Here is a 27252-nt window from a genome sequence, read left to right on the forward strand (position 1 = left end):
GGATGCAGGTTTCATTGCCAGCAATAAAGGTATTATAACAGATTTACTCAATGGTCCAGTCAATGCAACATCTGCAGGAGGTGCGGCCTCTAAAACTGGAAAGGCTGATGCTGAAGTCGTGGGAGGAATATGTACTGCCACATCTGAAATTACACCTTGAAAAATCTTACCCGTTGCATAAATAAAAGAGCGGCCAGGTATGAGAGGAAGAAAAGCGGATCCTTCAGCAGTCTTGTCTCCGTACAAGAGAACTCTTGAAGTTTCGACAGCAGTAACAAATAAACCGGTGACAATGAAGCAGAGTCCAGCAAAGCCTACGAAACAATAATCATCAGATCATGAAGATGATGTTTTTAGTGTGAGAGATGATTCGTCCGCCATCAGTAGCGATCTGGACGACGGTGTACCCACTAACGAAGATGGCAATTGTCTCTTTTGCCCAGATAAATTTTCGTGGGACAAAGCAGGGGAAGAATAGGTAATGTGTCTGATATGCGAAGTGTGGGCGCACACTGAATGTGCACGTTACGGTTAAGGACGATATGTTTGTGGCTTTTGCAAGTGAAATTACTTAGAGTAAGTAGTTTAGTAACTGAGTATGGTATATTTCGCGTGTTTTTCTATTGTGTTTTTACAATGAATTATTATATTTTCCATTATCTGTTTTACCTTTAACAAATTTGAAACAAATGCACTATCCATATTTGTACCCCATAATCTCAAGTGCGAAAAACGTCGAACTTTGTGCTAAGCCTAATTTAGAAATGCTGCTGATATAGTATGTATTCGAAAATATAGGAAGCATTAAAATATACCTCAAAGCATGTGCTTAAGATATTTTGTCTGCTTAATGCGAAAAACTGAGAAATTTATAAACGAAAAAAGGAAGTGGTATTTCATATTTGTACCACTTTCTCTACTGTAATTCAGTTTACGCTGTCACAATGTGCATCATTTTTGTTATCTACAGCGTCATTCTTACCTGTAACTAGTGTTTCAATAGATGACTACGTGAAAACTAGAAGATACAAAGGAAAATGACACCTACTAGTGGATAGAGCATCCGTACAAGGTTGTAATCGTAATACGCGCCGTGGAGTAGTTGCTCCAGGGACAGGTGTGTCAGACAGAATACGTAGAGAAATAACCCGCTCCACACTGTCGCACCGACGCGCCTACAGATAGGCAACCCCGTCAACACATATTAACAAAGCAGGCTGCCATCGCGCCGTCCCAGACTTCAATGAAATACGAGAGCTGTTCGGAAAGTAAGGTCCGATCGGGAGTGAGATGGAAACCACAGATGAGGCATCGCACAGATTTGTCGGGCGGTGTTTTTAGTATGCCTGTCGATCGCGTCACGTCTCTTTTTTTCGGTTTCGAGAGCGCAGTGAGCACGTAAAAATGCCCACAAAATAGGGTCTGCCACCAAGGGTGCAGGCATGGTGTGAGATTTCGTCTGATGTCATGTAGCCCACATGATGTAACACTCATGCGTTTCATTCTACATTTTTGATTTTCGCAGTGGTTTCCATTTCGCGACCGATCGGACGTTAGTTTCCGAATATCGCGCGTACGCGCAAGTATTGGCAGCTGACGAGTGACAGACGTTGCTCGTATAGAGTATTTGTCTATTAAAGACTTGGAAAGATGGTGTATCCACTGTCACGTATGTATTTTCGATAAGTCTTGTAGCTTTCGTTTAGTCATCTTTCGTAAGGGCTGAATACTAATGAAAAACCCTGTGTTGCTTTCTAACTTCAAAATGACGAGCAAGAATAGACATGATAAAAGACTTAGAGAATCCTGAATTAGGGCCTTCGCCTTTGATCCTAGCTACTTGCAATGCAATACTACTCATATTAATCAGTATTCGGTATGGTTAATTTTATAGTTCTGAACTCCAGGTGGAAGTCGATATCTGCCTGTCTTTAGTTTCAGGGATATACATCGAGGTTGCCTTAGTAAAATAATGTTTTATGTGTTTGCGAGGCAGCCGAGACATCGAAAACTATTACCATGTCAAGAAATAGCCTCTGATTAAATTTTAAGAAAAGACCATTAGTTACGCTACGTAAAGTCATACTGCCTCCTCTCCACATTTTGTTATGCCAGACGAAGAATTTTACAAAGGCGCTCGTTAAACAGGTGAGGCTTTCAACCAGCTGAAAGACGCTCTTCCCTAGATCAATGATGCCAAGATGAAAGACAGTTTCTTTATTGGACCACACACCTGACAATTGGCGATGGATGGCACTTTCGACGCTAAACTCGTAAATTCTTAGACTGCTTACAGAGTCACTGTTCTTGGCTCTTTATGCAACAGAATAAGATTAAGTTTCTGTAATGACTGCATTGTTGAAAAGCTACAAAAAAAACTGGAGTCTACATCCACATGATTACTCGGCTATTCACAATAAAGTGTCCGGCAGAGGGTTCAGTGAACCGCCTTCATCTGTCTCTCTACCGTTCCACTCTCGAACGGCACGCGGGAAAAACGAGGACTTCAATTTTTCCGTGCGAGTCCTGATTTCTCATATTTTATAGTGATGATCATTTCTCCCTATGTAGGTGGGTGCCAACAGAATGTTTTCGCAATCCGAGGAGAAAACTGGTGATTGAAATTTCATGAGAAGATCCCGTCGCAACGAAAAACGCCTTTGTTTTAATAATTGCCACTCCAATTCGCGTATCATGTCTGTGGCAATATCTCCCCTACTTCGCGATAATAAAAAACGAGCCGCCCTTCTTTGTACTTTATCCATGTCATCCGTCAGTCCCACCTGATGCGGATCCCACACCGCACAGCAGTACTCCAGATTAGGAACCTTCTGGAAATCTAAAAATATGGAATCGATTTGACATCCCCTGTCGATAGCACTCATTACTTCACGAGTATAAAGTGCTAGTTGTGTTTCGCAAGAACGATATTTTCTGAATCCGTGCATACTATGTATTAATAAATCGTTTTCTTCGAGAGTTTGTTGAGTATCTACGGAACGCTCCCGCACCGACTAAGCGATCCCGTAACGAGACGCGCCGCTCTTCCCTGAATTTTCTCCATCTCCTCTGTCAGTCCTACCTGATAAGAATCTGAGACTGATGAACAATACTCAAGAATCGTCTAAACAAGCGTCGTGTAAGCCACTTCTTTCACGAATGAGTTACATTTCCTTAAGATTCTTCCTATGAATCTCAGTCTGGCATCTACTTTTCCTACTGCTTGTTTTATCAGGTCATTCCACTTAAGGTCGTTCTGGATCGTTACTCCTAGATGTTTTACTGCCCACTGTTTCCACTGGTTGTCATGAATAGTGTAGTTGTACACAGTGGTTCTCTTTTCCTATGTATGGGCAATGTGTTACATTCATTTATGTTGAGGGGCAACTCGCAGAGCCTGCACCATTCATGAGTCCGCTGCAGATCATTCTGTAAATCGCTACTGTCTTTCTTGTGGACAATCTGAACATATGCGAACAGTCTTAAAGAGCTTTCGACGCATTCTATTATACTATTTACATGAGTTGTTGACAGTAATGGTCCTGTCACATTTGCCTGTGGAACTTCGGAAATCACCTTTATATTTCTCGATTTTGTTTCTTTAGGATCGAGGTGTTGAGTTCTGTCGGCAACGAAGGCTTCAAACCTGTCGCAAACTTGGTCCGATAGTCGGTTAGCTCGTATTCTTTCACCAAACGTTACTGCTTGACGTCATCAAATGCCTTCCTGGACACGACTTTGTATACGGTGCTGTGGATCTCACAGAGGAAAAGAGTATTCTGAGTTTCGCAGCGTCTCTGCTTGTAGGATCTGTGTTGATTTTAGAAGAGGAGATTTTCGTTCTCCGAAAATGTCATAATTTTTTTAGCGTAGAACATATTCCATGTCACTTCTAGAATAAGGTGATCTCTGTTTACATTTTTGTGTGTCTGAATAATGTTCATGCTGTTGCATCGTACTTTGGTCCTATTAATGTGCATCACATATTAATCATTAACTACATTCGTGGTGTAATTTATTACCTCACGCGTCACTGATGTTTGCATTCCTGTTGCTATACCAACGTTGCCACTCCCCCCCCCCCCCCCCCTGCTTCTGTGCATTCTTAGTACCGGTTGCGCTTGTGCTCCGTGCAGGCGCGTGCTAACAGTGATAATTGTTTCCGTAGGTGCGTACGGGATGGGGTCCTTCTCTGTCCCACGAAGTTATAAATGTTGCTTTTCTTACTTGTCATCACAAACTGTTTTAGACGGAACGGAGCGACTTCTGAGCGATGATCATGTTTTGAAGTTACTATTAACTTGGTTCAAATGGCTCTGAACACTGTGGGACTTAACATCTGAGGACATCAGTCCCCTGGACTTAGAACGACTTAAACCTAACTAATCTGAGGACATCACACACATCCATGCCCGACGCAGGATTCGAACCTCCGACCGTAGCAGCAGCATGGTTCCGGACTGAAGCGCCTAGAGCCGCTCGACCACAATGGCCGGTTACTTTTAACTAGCAAAGACAGTTGACTCATTGGATACACCAGATTGTTTTCAAGATGCAGCCGTGTTTAATGAGAATGAAACAGAAATACCTGATGACGAAATTTATAGTCAAATAGACGACGATGAAGAGGCAGAAAAAATCCGCGAATAAAACGCAAGAAATAGTAACACAACTTGCCTATTTTTCTGGAAGAAACCGTTACAAATAAGAATAGCAAGATGGCATCTATATTTTATAAAACAATCCGGTATGGCATCGATCAAAGCAAATATCAAACAGACTGACAGACTAAGGGCCGAAATACTAAATGTCTTTTTCCAAAGCTGTTTCACAGAGGAAGACTGCACTGTAGTTCCTTCTCTAGCTTGTCGTACAGATGACAAAATGGTAGATATGGAAATAGACGACAGAGGGATAGAGAAACAATTAAAATCGCTCAAAAGAGGAAAGGCCGCTGGACCTGACGGGATACCAGTTCGATTTTACACAGAGTACGCGAAGGAACTTGCCCCCCTTCTTGCAGCGGTGTACCGTATGTCTCTAGAAGAGCGTAGCGTTCCAAAGGATTGCAAAAGGGCACAGGTCATCCCCGTTTTCAAGAAGGGACGTCGAACAGATGTGCAGAACTATAGACCCATATCTCTTAACGTCGATCAGTTGTAGAATTTTGGAACACGTATTATGTTCGAGTATAATGAAATTTTCTGGAGACTAGAAATCTACTCTGTAGGAATCAGCACGGGTTTCGAAAAAGACGGTCGTGTGAAACCCAGCTCGCGCTATTCGTCCACGAGACTCAGAGGGCCATAGACACGGGTTCACAGGTAGATGCCGTGTTTCTTGACTTCCGCAAGGCGTTCGATACAGTTCCCCACAGTCGTTTAATGAACAAAGTAAGAGCATATGGACTATCAGACTAATTGTGTGATTGGATTGAAGAGTTCCTAGGTAACAGAACGCAGCATGTCATTCTCAATGGACAGAAGTCTTCCGAAGTGAGAGTGATTTCAGGTGTGCCGCAGGGGAGTGTCGTAGGACCATTGCTATTCACAATATACATAAATGACCATGTGGATGACATCGGAAGTGGACTGAGGCTTTTTGCAGATGATGCTGTGGTATATCGAGAGGTTGTAACAATGGAAAATTGTACTGAAATGCAGGAGGATCTGCAGCGAATTGACGCATGGTGCAGGGAATGGCAATTGAATCTCAATGTAGACAAGTGTAATGTGCTGCGAATACATAGAAAGATAGATCCCTTATCATTTAGCTACAAAATAGCAGGTCAGCAACCGGAAGCAATTAATTCCATAAATTATCTGGGAGTACGCATTAGGAGTGATTTAAAATGGAATGATCATATAGAGTTGATCGTCGGTAAAGCAGATGCCAGACTGAGATTCATTGGAAGAATCCGAAGGAAATGCAATCCGAAAACAAAGGAAGTAGGTTACAGTACGCTTGTTCGCCCACTGCTTGAACATTGCTCAGCAGTGTGGGATCCGTACCAGATACGGTTGATAAAAGAGATAGAGAAGATCCAACGGAGAGCAGCGCGCTTCGTTACAGGATCGTTTACTAATCGCGAAAGCGTTACGGAGATGATAGATAAACTTCAGTGGAAGACTCTGCAGGAGAGACGCTCAGTAGCTCGGTACGGGCTTTTGTTAAAGTTTCGAGAACATACCTTCACCGAAGAGTCAAGCAGTATATTGCTCCCTCCTACGTATATCTCGCGAAGAGACCATGAGGATAAAATCAGAGAGATTAGAGCCCACACAGAAGCATACCGACAATCCTTCTTTCCACGAACAATACGAGACTGGAATAGAAGGGAGAACCGATAGAGGTACTCAGGGTACCCTCCGCCACACACCGTCAGGTGCCTTGCGGAGTATGGATGTAGATGTAGAAAACAACCGAAACGTGCTCTAAATATCAGAAATATGTGTACAAAGTGCGTTCCATTGATAGAAAGGCATATCTTGACACTGAATAACGAAATAAGTGCTTAGTTGATTCGTTCATATACCTACCCTATTTTTTTTATTGAATGTCATTGTTCGTTTTTTTCCTGTGTAGTTTACTTAATTGGTCGTTAACTTTCTTAAAACATGTCTCTGAGCTTTATTGAAGTAGTTTTCTTTGCTTTTTAAGTTAATACCAAAATCTCTAAGAGGCCAGTGTTAACGTAAGAGACTTGGTTGTTGCTAAGACTGTTTTCTTTTTTAATAAAGATTGATTTTTCATAAACAGAAGCCTTTCTATTACCGATTCTTAGCTTAGAGAAACGTAGTAATTACTAATGTCAGTCTAAATAGTGAGTGCATCTCGGAAATATGATGTGCTAGAGATATTTCGTTTGCACCTTTGAATTCACCATCCCAAAACCATGTATACTCCCACAGAGAAACGAGATGCAGAAAAAAGTCCAGTTTTTTCACTTATATTATCGCTGTAAATCGTATTGTATAGTTTAGTTTAGGATGACCATGCAACGTGAAACCACCATATGGTTTGGATTGACTGGGATCAATATGGATAATGCAGAGTGAAAGTTTGAAAACAGCCTACTGTAAAATACTATGATGTCCCATCCCGGCTGCGTTATCGTCCCTGCAATTCATTAATAATCTTGATATAAAAGCCAGTCAATTTGGCAAAAATTTCCTGTAAGTCTCAATGATAATAAATAGAAACCTAATTGTCATATCTCATGTAGCGGTTGCTAGGCACCAAGCCTGCTTAACGAAGGGATCAGGGTGCAAGGAACGGAAGAGATTACACGACATTCTAATTTTATTTGAAAATATTTTTTACGTGTTGCTGTTTTATTGTCGAGTTCTCCCGCAAGTTGCGACTGCAAGAGGCTGGTAAAGTGGACATACAGAAGAAGCAATGGTGGGCATTTTGTACTCGACGAAAGGACGCTTTCATACACGTGTTAGCGATGTGGAAGCACTGCGACATATCGCTTAATGTCCGGCTGCAGATGGTTATTCTGCTAAGCAGTACCGTAGATCTGTTGAATTGCTAGTAGTTTACGATATTACAGACTTTTACAAAAGGCCAGGCGGTCTACATCAGAGTCATTTAGCCACTTTGTTGCCACCTGTGCGATTGCATCAGGAACCTGAAACTGGAATCTGTAACAGCCTCGTCTGTCAGCCTTTACCTACCGGACCGTCACGTTCTCGATAGTGGAATGGGGTTGAAAGAGCAACTGTGGTACATTATAGCGCTTTTAACATTACACGCGAATGCAGTTGTGTAATTAAACAGGGTCGTAAGGATACTTAAATTTTGAGACGTGCTGCTTTTCAAGATATCGCCGCCAGTCCAACACAACTCAGAATGTTCCAAAACTTCGTCCTGCCTAAGGGGCCCGTGCGGGGTTACCAGCGCAAGTGCTCCCGTAGGATATTTCATGGAATTTGGTCATTGACAGGCCACAACAACCTATGCACTTGAAGGTTAAATCGTTTGCAGCCTGATGTCGAAAGTGTCATTTGAGGAATGTCTTCAGTTAAGCTGTGTACAGAGTTACTTCTGGTGACGACATCCGTTCCCCTGTTGAACACAAGGTAATGTCTCGAAAACTAAACGAATAGAACATGTCGAAGCCAAATGCTACACAACTGGCTCTGTTCTGCGTTTGTTATTTTGTTTTTGTTACTTCGTTCTCTCGCCTGTGACGTGCGAGCATAGCTTGCCAATATTTCGTCCTTCAAGCAGCTTATGGTAAAATACTACCATAACCGAAAAAACTTTAGCTTAAAATAATTGAAAAGATTATTTGCCTCGATGGTCTTTGAAATTACACGGAGTGTCTTTTCCGCTTTTAAAACGAAGATGGGAGCTGTTAAATGACTGAGTCGGTCTGAAGAGGCATCATGTATCCAGCGGTTAGGAATCAAGAGGGTAGGAACGTGGGGATGGGTGTAAAGACCTAGGACTGACATGGAAAAACGGGGTGAGGGGAAGCCTAAAGCTGGTAGGGATGGCAGATGTGAAGCCGATTCCATCGACTGTCGACTGTAATTGTGAGTCTGTTGATTCACCGACAGATGATGATGATGATGATGATGAAACTTCCTGGCAGATTAAAACTGTGTGCCGGACCGAGATTCGAACATGGGACCTCTGCCATGCTCGAGTCTCGGTCCGGCACACAGTTTTAATCTGCCAGGAAGTTTCATATCAGCGCACACTCCGCTGCAGAGTGAAAATCTCATTCTGATGATGATGATGATGATGATGATGATGATGATGATGATGTTCGGTTTCTGGGGCGCTCAACTGCGCGGTCATCAGCGCCCACACAGGGTCACAATTTTTATACAGTCCAATTTTTTTGCAAAGTCACAATCTACCCATTGTAACGAATGATGATGAGGGTGGTGAGATGACGAGGACAACACAAACACCCAGTCCCCGGGCAGAGAAAATCCCCAACCCGGCCGGAAATCGAACCCGAGACCCCGTGATGCAGAAGCACCAACGTTAGCCACCAGATCACAAGCTGCGGACTTCTGCTACAGAGGAAATGAGCAATGTGCTGGTGCAGATTTGCAGAATATGAAGATATAGGTGTAGCAAAGAATCAAAATTGGAGCTTCGAAAGAAATAACGAAGTTGATACAACGTACTTTCCGGGCTACATACATATTATGTACATCGGCGTTCCATCTGAACGACGTGAGAGGAGAATTTGATGAGCTTTGAAGGATTGGCCGAGATGAGTGTAGGCTGATAAGGAATTCGAGACAAAAAATATGGAAAGAAAGATTGGAACGTGAATCACCGGAAATCTATGTAATAGAGGAAAGGACTAAAAGCCTGCATGAAGCCTACTCGTATCTCAGATATAGTGGCACGATTCGAACTCTTACAAATTGTGGTGTCGCAAAAAACAGACGCTTCCTACTTCAGTGCCGACCCCGACAAAAATTTCCCTGGAGTTTTGTGGTTGTCTCCCGATTCTGAAAGGAAGTAACATTGGAGATATGTCCCGCTGAAAGAGCAAGGAAAGTTTCCAGGAATTCATTATGTACCAGAGACATTTGCTTTTGATATTTCGAGCAGAAATACGTTTGTGTACCCACTTGTATCCATGTTGCCAGATCCTACGTTTTTATATAGAAGCGGGAAAGAAACGCCACATCGCTTTATTTCCTTTCGGGACATTTCAGTCAGAATTTATGAAGCAAGTTATGGATGTCTGATGTATTACGAGAATGTTTGTAGTGTCACTGCCCACTACATTACTAAATAATATCAGTCCAGGAGGAATGGGATGAAATTCTCTTTCATGTAATCCAGCGTAGTTTCTTGCGTTGTGAATGTAAGGCATTAGGAAAGAAACGGACGTGACAGACTGAAACGTAACAGGTAGAAACTTCACTGCTTCTCATAGAGCAAGTAAAATTTGAAATACTGCGTGATGTAGGAAGATCAGCCTACTGCACCTGTGGTTTTGCTCAGCTGCTGGGACAGCTTGTGTCACTGTTCCGTTTGGCCATCAATGACGTTGACTTGCTGAGTAGAGAGTTCAGTTCCTAGGATACTGTGAGAAGATATGCGTATACCACATTTTAAGGAAGCGCTGTTGATTAAAATTTCCCCATTTCCTACTCATCGTAACATACATTCACATCAAAGTTTGTTTGTAACTGCTGCAAGTACAGTAACAGAAAAAACTAAAATAATTAAACAGAAACGGACATTGTAGATAACTAAAAAAAGTCCATGAAAAGTGATTAGGCTGTCACCTCAAAATACGAGAAGCCACGCCTTGTAGACTGCTAAAGTTTAACAAGTGGGACCTATGCTGACACATTTAATGAATGAATGAAGCACTGACTCTTAAAATACTCAGCGCTATACATGACAAAACTTAAGATTAATTTTAAACGCGTTTGGCCAAGTCTTGGAACTCGGTGTTTCAAAGTGACTGTGTATAAATTGTAAATACTTGGAAAGATGGTCTCATCGTGGAATGCATCGTTTAGTTCAGGTGGCGCTACAGATGTCTGGAACTGGAAGTAAGATATGTCTGTATGATGATAATTACTGATGTCACATGGACCTGTCAGTCACAAAGGACAAAAGCGCCGGTGCAATGCCATTCTGTAATGTAATGTCAGTTCTGGCGAGCGTACAGCTTACACGAAACCTTAAACACTGCATTCGCGATATAACCATCAACTGTTACCTAGAGCACAAGAATTATTGCGTACTTGGCAACAATTCAAGCACCAGCGCACTGTGTGGGGGGAAATATCCAGGAAGTAGATCCCGGGACACCGACGAACCGATGAGACAGCAATGCAGCCACGGTACGGAGCTCTCAGCAGCCTGCAAAGTGCCCTAATCCCGACAACGACCTTCAAGGTGGTGAGGAGTGCTAAGTCAAAAGGTCTGTTCGTATCTCCCGAGACAGGCTATCCTATACTTTCTGATCTGTGGATGAAGTGACAGGAATACCCGCCCTAGCTCTCAACACAACTGTCTGAGGGCGCGCTGCAGCGCTACGCTTGGTCATACCGTCTGCGTCCACCTCTTCGATAATCTCCTGCAGCTGCTTCTCGTTGAGGCGCAGCCCCAGCATCTCCAGGATGGTGCGCACCATGTCCGTGCCGATGGAGCCCGTCTTCTGGTGGTCGAAGACGTCGAAGGCCTTCTTCAGCACTGGAAACCACCAGGAGCACACATTTGAGACGGAACTATTAGAGCGCATAAAATGGCTGAGAGATGTATTTTGTTTAATGTTTCTACACTACTAGCCATTGAGATTGCCACACCAAGAAGAAATGCAGATGATAAACGGGTATTCATTGGACAAATATATTATACTAGAACTGACATGTGATTACGATTTCACGCAGTTTCGGTGCATAGATCCTGAGAAATCAGTACCAAGTACGGCCTTGATACGCCTGGGCATTGAGTCAAACATAGCAGGTACAGCTGAACATGCAGCTTCAACACGATACCACAGTTCATCAAGAGTAGTGACTGGCGTATTGCGACGAGGCAGTTGCTCGGCCACCATTCACCAGACGTTTTCATTTGGTGAGAGATCTGGAGAATGTGCTGGCCAGGGCAGCAGTCGAACATTTACTGTATCCAGAAAGGCCCGTACAGTACCTGCAACATGCGGTCGTGCATTATCCTGCTGAAATGTACGGTTTCGCAGGGATCAACTGAAGGATAGAGCCACGGGTCGTAACACATCTGAAATGTAACGTCCACTGTTCAAAGTGGCGTCAATGCGAACAAGAGGTGACCGATACGTGTAACCAATGACACCCCATACCATCACGCCGGGTGATAGCCAGTATGGCGATGACGAATACACGCTTCCAATGTGCGTTCATCGCGATGTCGCCAAACACGGATGCGACCATCATAATGCTGTAAACAGAAGCTGGATTCATCTGAAAAAATGACGTTTCGCCATTCGTCGTCGAGTACACCATCGCAGGCGCTCCTGTCTGTGATGCAGCGTCAAGGGTAACCGCAGCCATGGTCTCCGAGCTGATAGTCCACGCTGCTGCAAACGTCGTCGAACTGTTCGTGCAGATGTTTGTTGTCTTGCAAACGTCCCCATCTGTTGACTCAGGGATCGAGACGTGGCTGCACGATCTGTTACAGCCATGCGTAGAAGATGCCTGTCATCTCGACTGCTAATGATAGGAGCCCGTTGGGATCCAGCACGGCGTTCCGCATTACCCTCCTGAACCCACCGATTCCATATTCTGCTAACAGTCATTGGGTCTCGACCAACGCGAGCAGCAATCTCGCGATACGATAGACCGCAATCGCGATAGGCTACAATCCGACCTTTATCAAAATCGGAAACGTGATGGTACGCATTTCTCCTCCTTACACGAGACATCACAACAACGTTTCACCAGGCATTGACGGTTAACTGGGGTTTGTGTATGAGAAATCGGTTGGAAACTTTCCTCATGTCAGCACGTTGTAGGTGTCACCCCCGGCGCCAACCTTGTGTGAATGCTCTGAAAAGCTAATCATTTGCTTATCACAGCATCTTCTTCCTGTTTGTTAAATTTCGCGTCTGTAGCACATCATCTTCGTTGTGTAGCAATTTTAATGGCCAGTAGTGTATTCCTAAATTAGCTGTTAAGCTTGTGTCCAAGTGTGATGGAACATTTGTTCAAATAAGAGAAAGGAGGAAACATGATTCGCACCTAGCCTCCTCAGAAGGACGGTCACAGGATTTTTGTGGGGTGAACCAGGCAGCAAGTGTAGTCAACGCAGTGATACGTAGACAGGAACAGAAACTCTGCTTCTTTCAAGAAGAACAGCGTTTCGACTCTATCTAGCTACAAATAATAAACTATTACCTTGTTATTACTACTATGGCTATAATTATTATTTGTGGACTCACTAATTTTCACTTTGTGTTGTTATAAGGATAAAGGTTTCAACAAGAAGTTATCACTAACTTCACTATGTTCTCTGAGAACCCGCCCTTTTGTTCTTCAGGCGTACAGCTCAAGTGACTTCTGCAGCTGCCAACAGAGCGAATCATGTTTCTCTATCTCAGTAGTTCATCTCCATTATTCTCATGATTTCCGGCACCTTTTCCAAACAAGCAATGAGGAGCCGAAACGTTATGTCCACTGACCACAGCGAGACTGAAGGCTGCTGCCTGGAGATAGATACGCGACGCGCTAAGTGAAGGATGCAGGCTATATTTATATAAATAAAAAAAACACTGACAAGCTTTAGCCAAAACAAGAAGAAAATGTCCAGTAAGCGAGGGCTCTACAAGAACTTACAAGAACTCTACCTTAAGAACTACGAGCACTTGTTCATTGTTCATGTTCGATACTATGAAACACAGCTATATCTACATCTACGTGGATATTCTGCAAATCCCACTGAAGTGCCTGGCAGAGGCCTTCATCGAACGATCTTCAGAATAATTCTCTATTATTCCACTAACGAACAGTGCGCGGAAATATCGAACACCTCTATATTTACGTGTGAGCTCTGATTTTCCTTGTTTTATTCTGATGATCGCTTCCCCCTATGTAAGTCGGCATCAGTAAAATATTTTCACATTCGGAGGAGAAAACTGGTGATTGAAATTTTCGTGACAAGATCCCTTTGTCCACCCCGAAACCCTTATCACGTCCGACACACCTTCTCCCTTATTTTTCGATAATATAATACCTGTTGTCCTTGTTTGAACTTTCTCTATGTACTGCGCTAATCCTATCTGGTAAGGATCCCAAACAGCGCAGCAGTATCCAAAGGAGAACGGACAATCGTTGTGTAGGCAGCCACTTAATAGATTTGTTGCATCTAGCACTCGTCTGGGTGACCTCGCGCTTTTCATTATTTTGGGCAACTGCCAATTTCGGACCATACAGATATCTATTACAAATCCTTTTGGAATTTGATCTTCTCATGACTTTGTATTGTATTGTATGTTAACCGGGGACCTAGAAACGACGGAGGGGCTCCGACCCCGCCGCAGCCGCAGTGGTCAACAACCCCACGACGACTACCGCACTCCACTTCACCCCTCCGCTGCCCCACACCGAACCCAGGGTTATTGTGCGGTTCGATCCCCGGTGGACCCGCCCCCCCCCCCCCCCCCAAGGAACGTCTCACACCAGACGAGTGAAACCCCTATGTTCGCGTGGTAGAGTAATGGTGGTGTACGCGTACGTGGAGAACTTTGTTTGCGTATCAATCTCCGACATAGTGTAGCTGAGGCAGAATAAGGGCAACCAGCCCGCATTCGCTGAGGCAGATGGAAAACCGCCTAAAAACCATCCACAGACTGGGCGACTCACCGGACCTCGACACAAGTCCGCCGAGCGGATTCGTTTCGGGGACCAGGCGCTCCTTCCCAATCCGGAAAGCCGTGCGGTAGACCAGGGGCTCTGATGATAAACGACAACATCATCTGAAAACAACGTAAGATGGATGTTCAGATTGTCTCCAAAGTCGTTTATATAGACAAAAGACAGCAGGGAGCCTGTAACACTACCTTCGGGAATGTCAGAAATCACATCTGTTTTACTCGATTACTTTCCGTCAGTTACTACAAACTGTGACCTTTCTGACAGGAAATCGCGAATCCAGTCTCATAACTGAGATAATATTCGATAACCAGTGTGAGAAGCTCTTCTACTTCAAGCTCTTTCTTTCCTGTACATTTTTTTTTTGAGGGGGGGGGGGGGGGTAATATGAACCAAAACAAGAAAAAATGTCTGGTAGCAATGGGCTCTGCAATAGCTATGAGTACTTGTCCGACAGAAGAGATGTGCTTTACATTAGCGAAGATGAACAAGTGCTCACAGCTTTTAAAGTATGCATTTCAGATCCCTTGTTGACCAGACGGTTTTTTCTTGGGTAGATCCCTACTTCCTCCTCCCAAAATATGTAAAGTGAAGTCCTTGTAGTAGAAGAGATCTGTTTCATAGAATCGAAAATGAACAAGTATTCTTAGCTCTTTTAAGGTATGCATTTTAGGACCCATGTTTACTAGAATTTTTTTATTTTGGTGCAAGGAACGTGTCCCTAAAGCTTGAAGTTTTTTTTTTTTTTTTTTTTTTTTTTTTTTTTTTTTTTTTTTTTTTTTAGAGCACCCTATATAAGCAGAGCAGACATGGACAGGGAATCATTGTAGCGACGATACTTGCCGCAAATGAGGAAATCCACTGACATAAGTTACTCTGATAAACGTCACATTTTTGAGGCTCGCGCTTGGGAACTAGCGTCTCGGAAATGGTGAAGCTGGTCGCCCTTCCTCGTGCTACCGTCATGAGCAGCCATGGAAAGTGACTGAAGGACGACGAAAGCACGACTAGGTGTCAGGCGTTGACCTCCACACCTTTTCAAAGAAAGTGCAAATTGGAGACTTTCCCAACCTGTAAAGCAGAATAGAGGACGATCCTTGGGAGATCTGACGACAAGATGAAAAGCTGGTGCAGGCTCCAGTGTTTTGGAGAATACTGTTCACACACACTGTTGGACGTGGGATGCTGCAGTAAATAACCGATGTTGACCCAAAGACAGCCGGCCGCTCTGACCGAGCGGTTCTGGGCGCTTCAGTCTGGAACCGCGCTGCTGCTACGGTCGCAGGTTCGAATCCCGCCTCGGGCATGGATGTGTGTGATGTTCTTAGATTAGTTAGTTGTAAGTAGTTCTAAGTCTAGGGCATTGATGACCTCAGATGTTAAGTCTCATAGTGATTAGAGCCATTTGAACCCAAAGACATCGCCAATCACATTTACAGTGGGCACATAATTACTGAGCCTGGACCATGGACCCATGGAAATATTTCACCTGGTCAGATGATTCACATTACAAAGGTGAACGAAACATGCACTACACCACGGACACATTTGGTGAGTGCAGTACCCGCTGCGGGGTACATTCGTCTTGACTTCCATGAGACCTGTAGTAGCAGTCAGGGACACCATAACTATGGGAACATAATTGCGAAGCACCTACATCCATTCGTGCTTGATATCTTCCCCGACGGTGATGGCATTTTCTAGCAGGATACTTTCCTTGTCATGAGGCCAGAATCATGCTACAGAGTTATGATAGTAATATCACGTTGGTGTCTTGACCACCCAATTCGGCTGATTGGAACCCAATGGAACACATCTGGGACGCTGTTGAGTGCCAACTCCACGCCCACAAACTACCGCGTAACTGCACAGACATCTGGTGCCACATTACTCTAGAAATCTATGTAGAATTTTTCGGATCAACTTGGCGCAGAATTGCTGCTGCATTGTGTTCCAAAGATGAACCAGTATGTTAAGCAGGTGGTCATAATGTTTTGGCTCATCATTGTCTTCTCTGTGTGTCTAAATGCCACGAGAATATCACTGTGTTTCTGGTTTTACTAACACTACTACTCCTTCCATATTCTTTGGATTTCTTGGAAAATTATTGTCTAAAAGTTTTTACATGCAAGTGAACAGTTCCAGTAACATCCTGTTGGCAGCACTGTATCCATAACAATCTCCTTAATAACTTGTTGCATGGCATTTTGCTTCTGATCGTTTGAAATTTGAAGGAAATGTCATACAACATTTGTGGCACTTTTGGCCATTTCTGGTTTTGAGAGAAACGTTGCAACGTAATTTTTTGTGCAAAAATATAGAAAACATTTTTGAAATCAGTTGGACTTCCAAATTCAAACCGAGAGGCCGAGAACAAACCCAAAGTCTTCGTTTTTATATATAATGTAAGGGGTGGTGAAATGGAAACCGAGCACCCTCCACAACGGCACCATAGAATGGTTTCAGTGAAAAGTAATCACCACATGCGTTGAGACGTTTATCCCACAGGGAGGCGAGATGATCAATTCCTGTTCCGTAGAACGAGGTCTGCTGCTGACGGATTCACAACCGCACCCAATCTTGCACTTCCTCGTCCAACCAGAACAGATGTCCACACTTGCTTTTCTTCAGAACGACAAAAATGTGAAAATCACACGGTGAGAGGTACCGGCTGTGTGGAAAATACCTCAGTCTTTCTCAACCAAATCGCTGAAGTGAAGCATTTGTCCAATTAGCAGTGTGGGCGTTATTGTCCAACAGGATGGTTCCGTACAACAGCATTCCGATAGTGCAGGGACAAATGGCAAAACCAACAGTGGAAACTTTCCAACCCTTCCCTGCCAAAGAAACCCAAAGCCTTTCGCACAAATCCCGGTAAGGCCATGATGGAATTCTTGTTGGACTGCATGGGCTCTCTACTCGTCGAGCTGAGAGCTGTAAAGACACTTCGCAGAAACTGCGACGCGCCATGAAGTCAAATGGCCAAGGAATGGTGTCAGACGGAACTATCCTGTTGCACGATAACATTCGCCCCCGCATTGCCAATCGGACAAAGGCTGCGCTTCAGTGATTTGGTTGGTAAACGCTGCAGTACCCACCGTGCAGTCCGAATCTTTCACTGTGTGACTTTCACACCTTTGGCGACCTGAAGAAAGACACGCGTGGACGTCGGTTGTGGTCTGGTGAGGAAGTGCAAGAGTAAGGGTGGTCGTGGATCCGTCAGCAGCCGACGAAACAGGGATTGACTGTCTCATCTCCCAGTGGGACGCATTTGCTGATTATCTTAGAATGGAATCATTCCATGGTCCCGTTTTGAATCGTGTTCTGTTTTCCTTTGACTGCCGCTTACAGTATACAGGGTGGTCGGATATTCCCGTTACAGACTTCTAGTACTTGTAGAGTGTAGTGAGTACATCGTATTTTGAACAGGAACCCATGTCCGGAAACGTCATCCAGCGAGACTACAGAGCGTCAGAGTTATAGGCGCGGGCGTGTGTAAATGTACGTATACACGGGGGGTGATTCCGTGATGATGTTACAGACTTTCTAGGATGATGGAGAACGATAAATGTATTAATTTGAAGTAAGGATCCCTGTACCGGAAACGAACGAGTCGAAAGTTGTAAACGAAAATCGTTCTGATACCTCTGGCAGCTGAATGCATGTACCGGTTCTTGTGTTGCGAAGAGTGTAGGGCTGGTAACTTTCAGTGGTGGTAGTGTGGATAAACACGAGAAAAAGTGTCCAATAAACGTGGGCTCTAAAGTGCATACCTCAACAGCTATGAACACTTACTCAGTAGAGGAGATGTGTTCCACATTAGCGAAGATGAACGAATGGTCTTAGCTCCTCAGGTATGCAATTTAGAGCCCACGTTTATTGGACAGTTTTTTCGTTTTTGTTCACACTACCACCACTGAAAGTTACCAATTGTACACTCTTCGCAACACAAGAACCGGTACATTTATTCAACTGTCAGAGATATCAGAACGATTTTCGTTTATAACTTTCTACTCGTTCGTTTCCGGTACAGGGATCCTCACTTCAGATTAATACATTTATCGTTCTCCATCATCCTAGAAAGTCTGTAACATCATCACGGAATCACCCCCCGTGTATACGTACATTTACACACGCCCGCGTCTATAACTCTGACGCTCTGTAGTCTCGCTGGATGACGTTTCCGGACATGGGTTCCTGTTGAAAATACGATGTACTCACTACACTCTGCAAGTACTAGAAGTCTGTAACGGGAATATCCGACCACCCTGTATACATAAAAACGAAGAGTACGCGTTCGTCCTCAACCTCTCGATTTCACTTAATGACTTCGTTTACGACAGTGCTTCTTCTTTTATGTGTTGTTTTAGTGTCGGTTTTCAGTCAGCCCCGCGCTGCCACAACCTGTGCCATGCGGGAGCTGTTACTGCCTGTGCTGCTTGGAGCGCAAATGGCTTGCTTGGTGTACAAATGAACCACAAGACATTTCAGTAGTGGTTTAACACTCAATTTACAGTTCGAGAGACAAGATTATAAAGAGTTTTTCATTACTTTCTTCAGCGTTACTTCTCACACAGAAAAGTTACTTAATTTCTACAAATAACAGTGGAGCACTTACCTGCGATTTGTTCTGGAGGTAACTCTTCCTGAAACAAAACCAAAAAAATACTGATAAGAACACATGCACTAACATCTCCGAATATTATATTAAAAGGCATTTGAATGCAACTAAATAAAATGGTAGAGCACTTGCCCGCGAAAGGCAAAGGTCCCGAGTTCGAGTTTCGGTCGGGCACACAGTTTTAATCTGCCAGGAAGTTTCTTATCTAAATTAGTTATATCATCTCAGGTGGAGTGAGCGAAATGAAGAACACAGCACAAATTGAATACTTTCTATAACTTATTCTTCGTGGCAAAGTGAGAATGTATCAGATTTTCAGTCCTCAGTCCTGGACAAATCCAAATAATTTTGGTTTCAGTCCTCATTTTGGACTTTTTCTGTCACTTTTCACTTCTTTCCCACCTGGAAAATAATTTGTTAGTGCATAAAATGTTGAGTTGCTTCGTGCTTTGCAGTCCACGTCAAACTGTGAGCGCCCCTATAAATTCTCTGGATAAATAAGTCGAATGACGGTACTGGCATGCCCCCTGCTGCAGCACCGTGCCAAGTAAAGCACTGCGGTGAAGAAACCGATTGCTTTATATTTCAAAATCGAAGTGTCGTGCCGTGGAAGGCAACTTATTCCGTACCCACACCTTGGAACGGGTTTACAACAAAATCATTGACTACTTAGGCAAATTTAACTTATTGAGCAAAAACCAGTCACCGACTGATGTGCCGCAGTGGTTAAACACTAGATTCGCATTCGGGAGGACGACGCTTCAAACCCGCGTCCGGCCATTCTGATTTAAATTTTCCTTGATTTCCCTAAATCGCTCCAGGCAAATGCCGGGATGGTTCCTTTGAAAGGGTACGGCCCACTTCCTTCCCCACATTTCCCTAACCCGATGGGACCGATGACGTAGCTGTTTGGTCCTCTCCCCCCCAAATCAATCAACCGACCAAATACCATTCTGGTTTTTGTGACCGCTGTATAACGAAAACTGCACGAATTCACGTATTTGATACTTCACAATAGCTTCGATAGCGTCAATTTTTACAATCTGCTCAGAAAAGTACAGCACTTAAAATTTATCCATAGTGTGCTGAAGGGATTTGGGAGTACTTGAAAAACAGACAGCCGCTTTCTGTCTGTGGGAATAAAAACTCGTCTTGGAACCGTGTTCTCCCAGGAGTGCCATAGCGCTCAGTCTCTGACCCACTACTGTTCTCCCTGTATGTAAATCATAGTATAAATTAATAATCTGTGAATTCCGCGGACAACTGTCTCCTGTTTTTCTCAAACATATTCCAGTACCGCATCAGAAAAGACCTTCGGCGCAACTTCGAATGACCATCTCAGCTAGCCAAAATATACTGTCGCCACGTACAGGAAGAATTCTGCTTGCCCCTGTGCTCTTGAGAATTTTCGTAATATATTTTGAAATAATGTAAAGCACGCACTTACGCAATCACTTATTCCTCTCAACCTCCATTGTTGCAATGCAATTCAACACGGAACGAGTAGTGAAATCTCCAGACGCTTAAAATTACCCCCGAGCGCTTGTGTGCATTACATCTGCAATATCCGTCTCTTTCACCATGCTTTTGCTTCACACGGCATTAAGACGTTTGCCGCCGTACAGGTTACGTAACTAAATGGCCCTCTCATTGTGCATTAAGCCCAGTTCGTAAGATGAGAGATCAAGTAACGGCCGCCTCATCATAATCAGAGCACAATGTCTCAGATATCTGCTACCCTAGCTGTGTTCAGCCTTAAAGAAATACATTCTCAAAGTCCTTCTTCGTTGGTGCTGTCTGCCTCTTGTTACGAGCTACTCTGTACTTTGTGCACAATTCAGTGCACTGTTGCATTCAGGAAATAGCTAAAACACCTTCTTTTGTGAATCCTATAATTTTTCTCTGAAAAATTAACACGTGTGTCTAATTTCCCTCTGTCAGAAACTAAAACGACTGGTTCTGTCTTCTCCCAGTTGTACTTTTCTTTCGTAAATTACTCTCCCCTTCTCCTCCTTCCTCCCCAAATATCCCGTCAATAATCGTATTCGTTCTCGTTCCTCTGTCTCTGCCAGTACCCTCAATTTAAATCTCTCTGGCGGTAATAATTCCGTGTCGTTCTACTTTCCATGAATTAATATAAACTGTGCTTTTTTCTAATATGCTACTACTGCTTTCCAATACTTATGTTGCAGTTATTTCTAAGGGTTGCATTCCACGTTGTATGTAAATCTTTTTACTACACATGTTTCGTTATGAACACAGCAGAATGTAAGAAGAGCTCTAAAGGCCCTATCTTGCCAGAATAAATAAATGAAACATTCGTCGCACACAATAGTTTGTTTAATAAACTGTCGACGTAAGAGAGGGTTAGTGATAACTTCCTTCAGAGCTACTAGTGATGAAATGAGTAAATAATGCTCACGAGTCGGTAATCTGTGTAAACTCCTCCCAAACTCCATGCGTTTAATATGAAGATGAGTTCATACATTCACTCGTAATTAGTGCACCAAGCTGGTGGAAGACTCATGAATTTCTGATGTGGTTACACATCTGACTCCCGTTTTATTTAGTGGTAGTGATGTATCATTATTTGAAGATGGTCGTCCTCTAGAAGTGGTTACCCCCCACTGCAGTCATCTTGCTGCTCACACAAGCAGTGCCGAGTCCGAAGCTCGATGGAATGATGTGCCTAGCTACGCGTTGTCCAGGGCAAAGCGGGAAAGGACGTCCGTGTGATTCGCATAGTCAGCAAGGAGTTTGTGAAATTATAGCAGCGCCAAGAGGTTCCACACCTAGCCTCCATACTCTCTGAACCACTGTGCGTTTCATGGCAAAGGGTTCTCCCTATTGTACCAGTTATTGGATACTCTTCTCATTCCATCATCGTATACAGCGATGGCAGAATGATTGATTAATAGCTCCCTACGCGCTGGAATTAATCTAAACTTAAAGTCACGATCACTACGGAAAAGATACGGAGGGGGGTTGTGGTATATCTCAAGAGTCGTCATTTTAAACTGGGTCTCGAAACTTCGCAAGTAGGCCATCTCGGGATACTGTCTACCTTCAAGTGTATGCCAGTTCATTTTCTACTGTGACACTCATTTTACTTTAGTATGTGCCCCACATATTTGTCTAATATTTTAGGATGAGTCGCACGAATGACACGTAAGCAATCCCCTTAGTAGGAAGACTAGTGTGTTCCGGCACACTGTTTATATTTACATCACATGAGCAGGGCAGTGCTCCTCTCATGACATCACGAACAACATCCTCTTACCTATGACATAATCCATCATGACGTCACAGACAACGCCTTTTTTATCAATTATGTCACATTGGTTCGAAATTTAAAAATACAAGATGGCAGAAAATTTTTAAAATCCAAGATGGTGTAACTAGCCCAGTTGTGCTATGTAACAGCTCTCTCTGTCTCTCTCTCTCTTTCCCTCTCCTCCAATCGTAGCCTAATATTTTACAGACGACTAAAATTCAACAGCCAGTCACAGTTCAGCCATATTGGTGCTCGAAAGTATCCGAATGCTACGAATTCTTTTTTGTACCATTTTCAAAAGTATTTATAGAAGAAATTACGCAAAGGGACACAGTGTACTCAGCTTGGATGTGCTCCAAAGTATACGAACATTCAAAACTATTTATCCAAAAAGATACGTAAAGCATCTCTTACATGTGTGAACAGGTTTCGTAGTAGCTAAGATGAAGAAGTGCTCATAGTCCTTAAGGTAGGCATTTTAGAGCCCATGTTTATTAGTCTTCTTTTTCTTGTTTTAGTCCGTACTACTACCTTTGAAAGTTGTCTACCTTAGAATTTTACCAACAACTCTACCCATACAAGTACGCCACCGTCACAGGTACCAGAACGATTTTCAGTTATAACTTTCAACTCGGTCATTTTTGGACTAGGACCCCTCACTTGACATTAATAAATTTACTCTTGTCCATGGTCCCTGGGAGTTTGTAATATTATCCAGTATTTGGAAGTGATCATCAGAAAAATCAGAGCTACGCAATTAACAGAGAACGCATTTAGTAATGTTTCCCTGGCCGTCTTGTCACATTCACAACTACCAAAACCGTTATTTTCCCAACTGATTGTTGAACCATTACGGCTGCCTCCGAAGACAGTGCCACTAAAGCAGAGTTATTAGTCACTGTTTACCGAAATTCCTTCACGAAAGAAGAGGAAGTAAATATTCTTGAATTCGGAGCAAGATCAACTGCCGACACGAGTAACTTACAAGTAGATATCCTCGGTGTAACGAAGCAGCTTAAAAAACTTAAGAAAGGTAAGGCTTCAGGTTAGATTGTTGTTGTTGTGGTCTTCAGTCCTGAGACTGGTTTGATGCAGCTCTCCATGCTACTCTATCCTGTGCAAGCTTTTTCATCTCCCAGTACCTACTGCAACCTACATCCTTCTGAATCTGCTTAGTGTATTCATCTCTTGGTCTCCCTCTACGATTTTTACCCTCCACGCTGCCCTCCAATACTAATTTGGTGATCCCTTGATGCCTCACAACATGTCCTACCAACCGATCCCTTCTTCTGGTCAAGTTGTGCCACAAACTTCTCTTCTCCCCAATCCTATTCAATACTTCCTCATTAGTTATGTGATCTACCCATCTAATCTTCAGCATTCTTCTGTAGCACCACATTTCGAAAGCTTCTATTCTCTTCTTGTCCAAACTATTTATCGTCCATGTTTCACTTCCATACATGGCTACACTCCATACGAACACTTTCAGAAACGACTTCCTGACACTTAAATCAATACTGGATGTTAACAAATTTCTCTTCTTCAGAAACGCTTTCCTTGCCATTGCCAGCCTACATTTTATATCCTCTCTACTTCGACCATCATCAGTTATTTTGCTCCCCAAATAGCAAAACTCCTTTACTACTTTAAGTGCCTCATTTCCTAATCTAATTCCCTCAGCATCACCCGACTTAATTAGACTACATTCCATTATCCTTGTTTTGCTTTTGTTGATGTTCATCTTATATCCTCCTTTCAAGACACTGTCCATTCCATTCAACTGCTCTTCCAAGTCCTTTGCAGTCTCTGACAGAATTACAATGTCATCGGCTTCAGGTTAGATTATATACCAGTAAAGTTCCTTTCAGAGTATGCTGATAGTATAGCTCCATACTCAGTAATCACACACAACTGCTCGCTCGTAGAAAAGATCCATACGCTATGACTGGACAGTTACACAAGCCACATCAATTGAATTACAACCCTCATCACTAACGTCGATCTGCAGAAGGATTTTCGAACATATGAAAAAAAAAATGAAATGAGCGTTTGGCGTCACTGGCCGGGAGGTCCCTTACGGGGCAGGTCCGGCCGCCTTGGTGCAGGTCTTACTACATTCGACGCCACAGTGGGCGACCTGCGCGCCGGATGGGGATGAAATCATGGGGAGGACAACACAACACCCAGTCCCTGAGCGGATAAAATCCCCAGCCGGCAATCGAACTTGGACTCGTAGGACGACAATCCGTCACGTTGACCACACGAACATTTACTGAGCCTTGTTAGAAATCACCTAGTAGAAAACAATTTATTGGCAAATACCGAACATGGATTCAAAGAATGTAATTCTCGTGAAACACAACTAGCTCTTTATTCTCACGAAGTAATAAGTTCTATCGTCAGGGGACGTCAAATTGATTCCATATTTTTAAATATGCAGAAGTCTTTTGACATCATTCCTCACAAGCAACTTCTAATCAAATTGCATGCCTATGAAGTACCGTCTCAGTTGAGGGACTGGATTCTTGATTTCCCGTCATAAAGGTCGCAGTAGTTGGTTCAAATGGCTCTGAGCACTATGGGACTTAACATCTCCTTGAAAAGAGATGCGGATTATATAAGTTTCTTTGCTAGCACTAGTCATTCATAAAGCACTGGGGCTATACGTTGATTGGTGCGTATCAGCACGACATCAAAGTAAGAAAATAACCACAGTCTTGAGACAAATCAGATTTAATTGTTTTATTTGCAATTCAGAAGAACACCGGTTATTTACCTCGACTCCAAATTTTTTAAAAGCATTGAGCTCCCGTATGTCAAACATCTGATGCCTTGCAAATGAGTTAACGAACAACGAAACTGGAGTATTTTATGTATATAGACTGAAGCGGCGAGTGGAAATTTGTACCAAGGCCAGGAATCGAACGCTGCAATCGGACAGAATTTGGCACAGGATCCCTAGGAGGACATCCAACAACTTTGTCAGTCAATGCCAAGCCGAATAATTGACTATATAAGGGCCAGAGGTGGACCAACACGTTGTTGACGTGCTCAATTTGTGAAGCTCTTTCTCTGAAATAAATCATCCAGTTTTTCTGAAATTGTAGTCATTTGTTTGTCTGTACATGTACATCACATTTAGTGATTTCCGATTTCCGTCCCATTCGAATAATTCCTTCGTAGTACCTCCCTCTCTCTCTCTTTCATTATTATCGTTATCCTAAGAGTGTACATTGGTACTGCATGCATACTAAACTCAACAGAAGCATGAACGAAACGTGTCAGGTTTGAAACTTCTTTAAGAGAGTGGCACGATGGCGAAGGAAATCTTAAGAAGAATAGTTCCCCTGCACGAGACAGTTTTGGATGATAGATGAAACGGTACAACAAGCGCATTTGTTATCACAAACAGTAAGAAACGAGAGAACTGAACTGATCCTTGACGTACGTACAGCACAAATGTGGTATCAATCTTTATAGCGGCATTTCTCTTTGTAGGGAAATATTATTATCAGTGCCAATTACCTGCACATGCCACGTCAATTCTGAAAGAATCCTGTCAAGCTACTTTCCAGCATTGTAGCGCAACGCGTCACAAGTTTTCATTTTTATCATATCGAATTCCAAATCTCATGTTACAACGTCGAGTTTCTTTCTGAGATCGTATAATTTACATGGTTTACATTATGCTAAATACACTGAAGACCCAAAGGAACTGGTACACCCCCCTAATATTGTGTAGGGTCCCCGCAAGCACGCAAAAGTGCCGCAACATGACCTCGCATAGTCTCAACTAATGTCTGAAGTATTCCTGGAGGGAACTGACGCCATGAATCCAGCAGGGCTGTCCATAAATCCGTAAGAGTACGTTGCAAGGCGTCCCGGATATGCTCAATAATCTTCATGCCTGGGGAGTTTAGTGGCCAGCAGAATTGTTCAAACTCTGAAGAGTGTTCCTGGAGCCACTCTGTAGCAATTCTGGACTTGTCCTGCTGGAATTGCCCTCTTCCGTCGGAACGCACAATGGACATGAATTGATGAAGGTGATCAGACAGGATTCTTACGTACGTGTCACGTGTCAGAGTCGTATCTAGACGTATCAGGGTTCCCATATGACTCCAAATGCACACGCTCCACACCATTACAGAGGCTCCACCATCTTGAACAGTCTTCTGCTGATATGCAGGGCCCATGGATTCATGAGGCTCTCTCCATGCCCGTAAAGGTCCATCCGCTCAATACAATTTGACACGAGACTTGTCCGATCAGGCAACATATTTCCGATCACCAACAGTCCAATGTCTGTGTTGAAGGGCCAAGACGAAACGTAAGGCTTTGTGTCGTGTAGTCATCAAGGGTTCACGTGTGGGCCTTCGGCTCCGAAAGCCGATATCGATGATGTTTCGTTGAATGGTTTGCACGCTGACACTTGTTGTTGCCCCAGCATTCACAAATCTGCAGCAATTTGTGGAAGGGTTGCACTTCTGTCACGTTGAACGATTCTCTTCAGTCGTCGTTGGTCCCGTTCTTGCAGGACTTTTTTCCGGCCGCAGCGATTTCGGAAGTGTGATGTTTTACCGGGTTCCTGATATGCACGCTACACTCGTTAAATGGTCGTACGGCAAAATCCGAGCTTCATCGCTACCTCGGAGATCCTGTGTCCCATCGCTCGTGCGCCGACTATGACACCACTTTCAAACTGACTTAAATCTTCATAACCTGTAGCACCATTAACCGATCTAACAACTGCGCTAGACATTTGTTGTCTTATATAGGCATTGCCGACCGCAACGCCGTGTTATGCCTGTTTACATATCTCTGTATTTGAATACGCATGCCTGTACCAGTTCCTTTGGCGCTTCATTGTAGTTGTTTGAATAATTTTCGTTAACACTAGCAAGGTTCCAATCTGTGAGTGCGTTAGACATGTATCGACCTGCGGATGACGATCATATCCAGGTTTATTAATAAATTTAACAAAGTTTTCATATCGTAGTAACTTAGGTTTT

The 27252-nt window shown here is 43.4% G+C and overlaps 1 protein-coding gene across 1 annotated transcript in view; it reads right to left on the minus strand.

The window, feature by feature from the left end:
* LOC126473706 (troponin C, isoallergen Bla g 6.0101-like) overlaps positions 1-27252 on the minus strand; it is a 115911-nt gene that overhangs the window by 74686 nt on the left and 13973 nt on the right. The window contains exons 2-3 of the mRNA XM_050100948.1: positions 18967-18994; positions 11050-11193 (exon numbers count right to left, since the gene is read on the minus strand). Coding sequence (XP_049956905.1) covers positions 11050-11193; positions 18967-18994 — 172 coding nt within the window. The remainder of the gene's footprint in view (positions 1-11049; positions 11194-18966; positions 18995-27252) is intronic.

The sequence above is a fragment of the Schistocerca serialis genome, chromosome 4 (genome assembly GCF_023864345.2).
Source record: "Schistocerca serialis cubense isolate TAMUIC-IGC-003099 chromosome 4, iqSchSeri2.2, whole genome shotgun sequence".
In the NCBI taxonomy this organism is placed as follows: Eukaryota; Metazoa; Arthropoda; class Insecta; order Orthoptera; family Acrididae; genus Schistocerca; species Schistocerca serialis.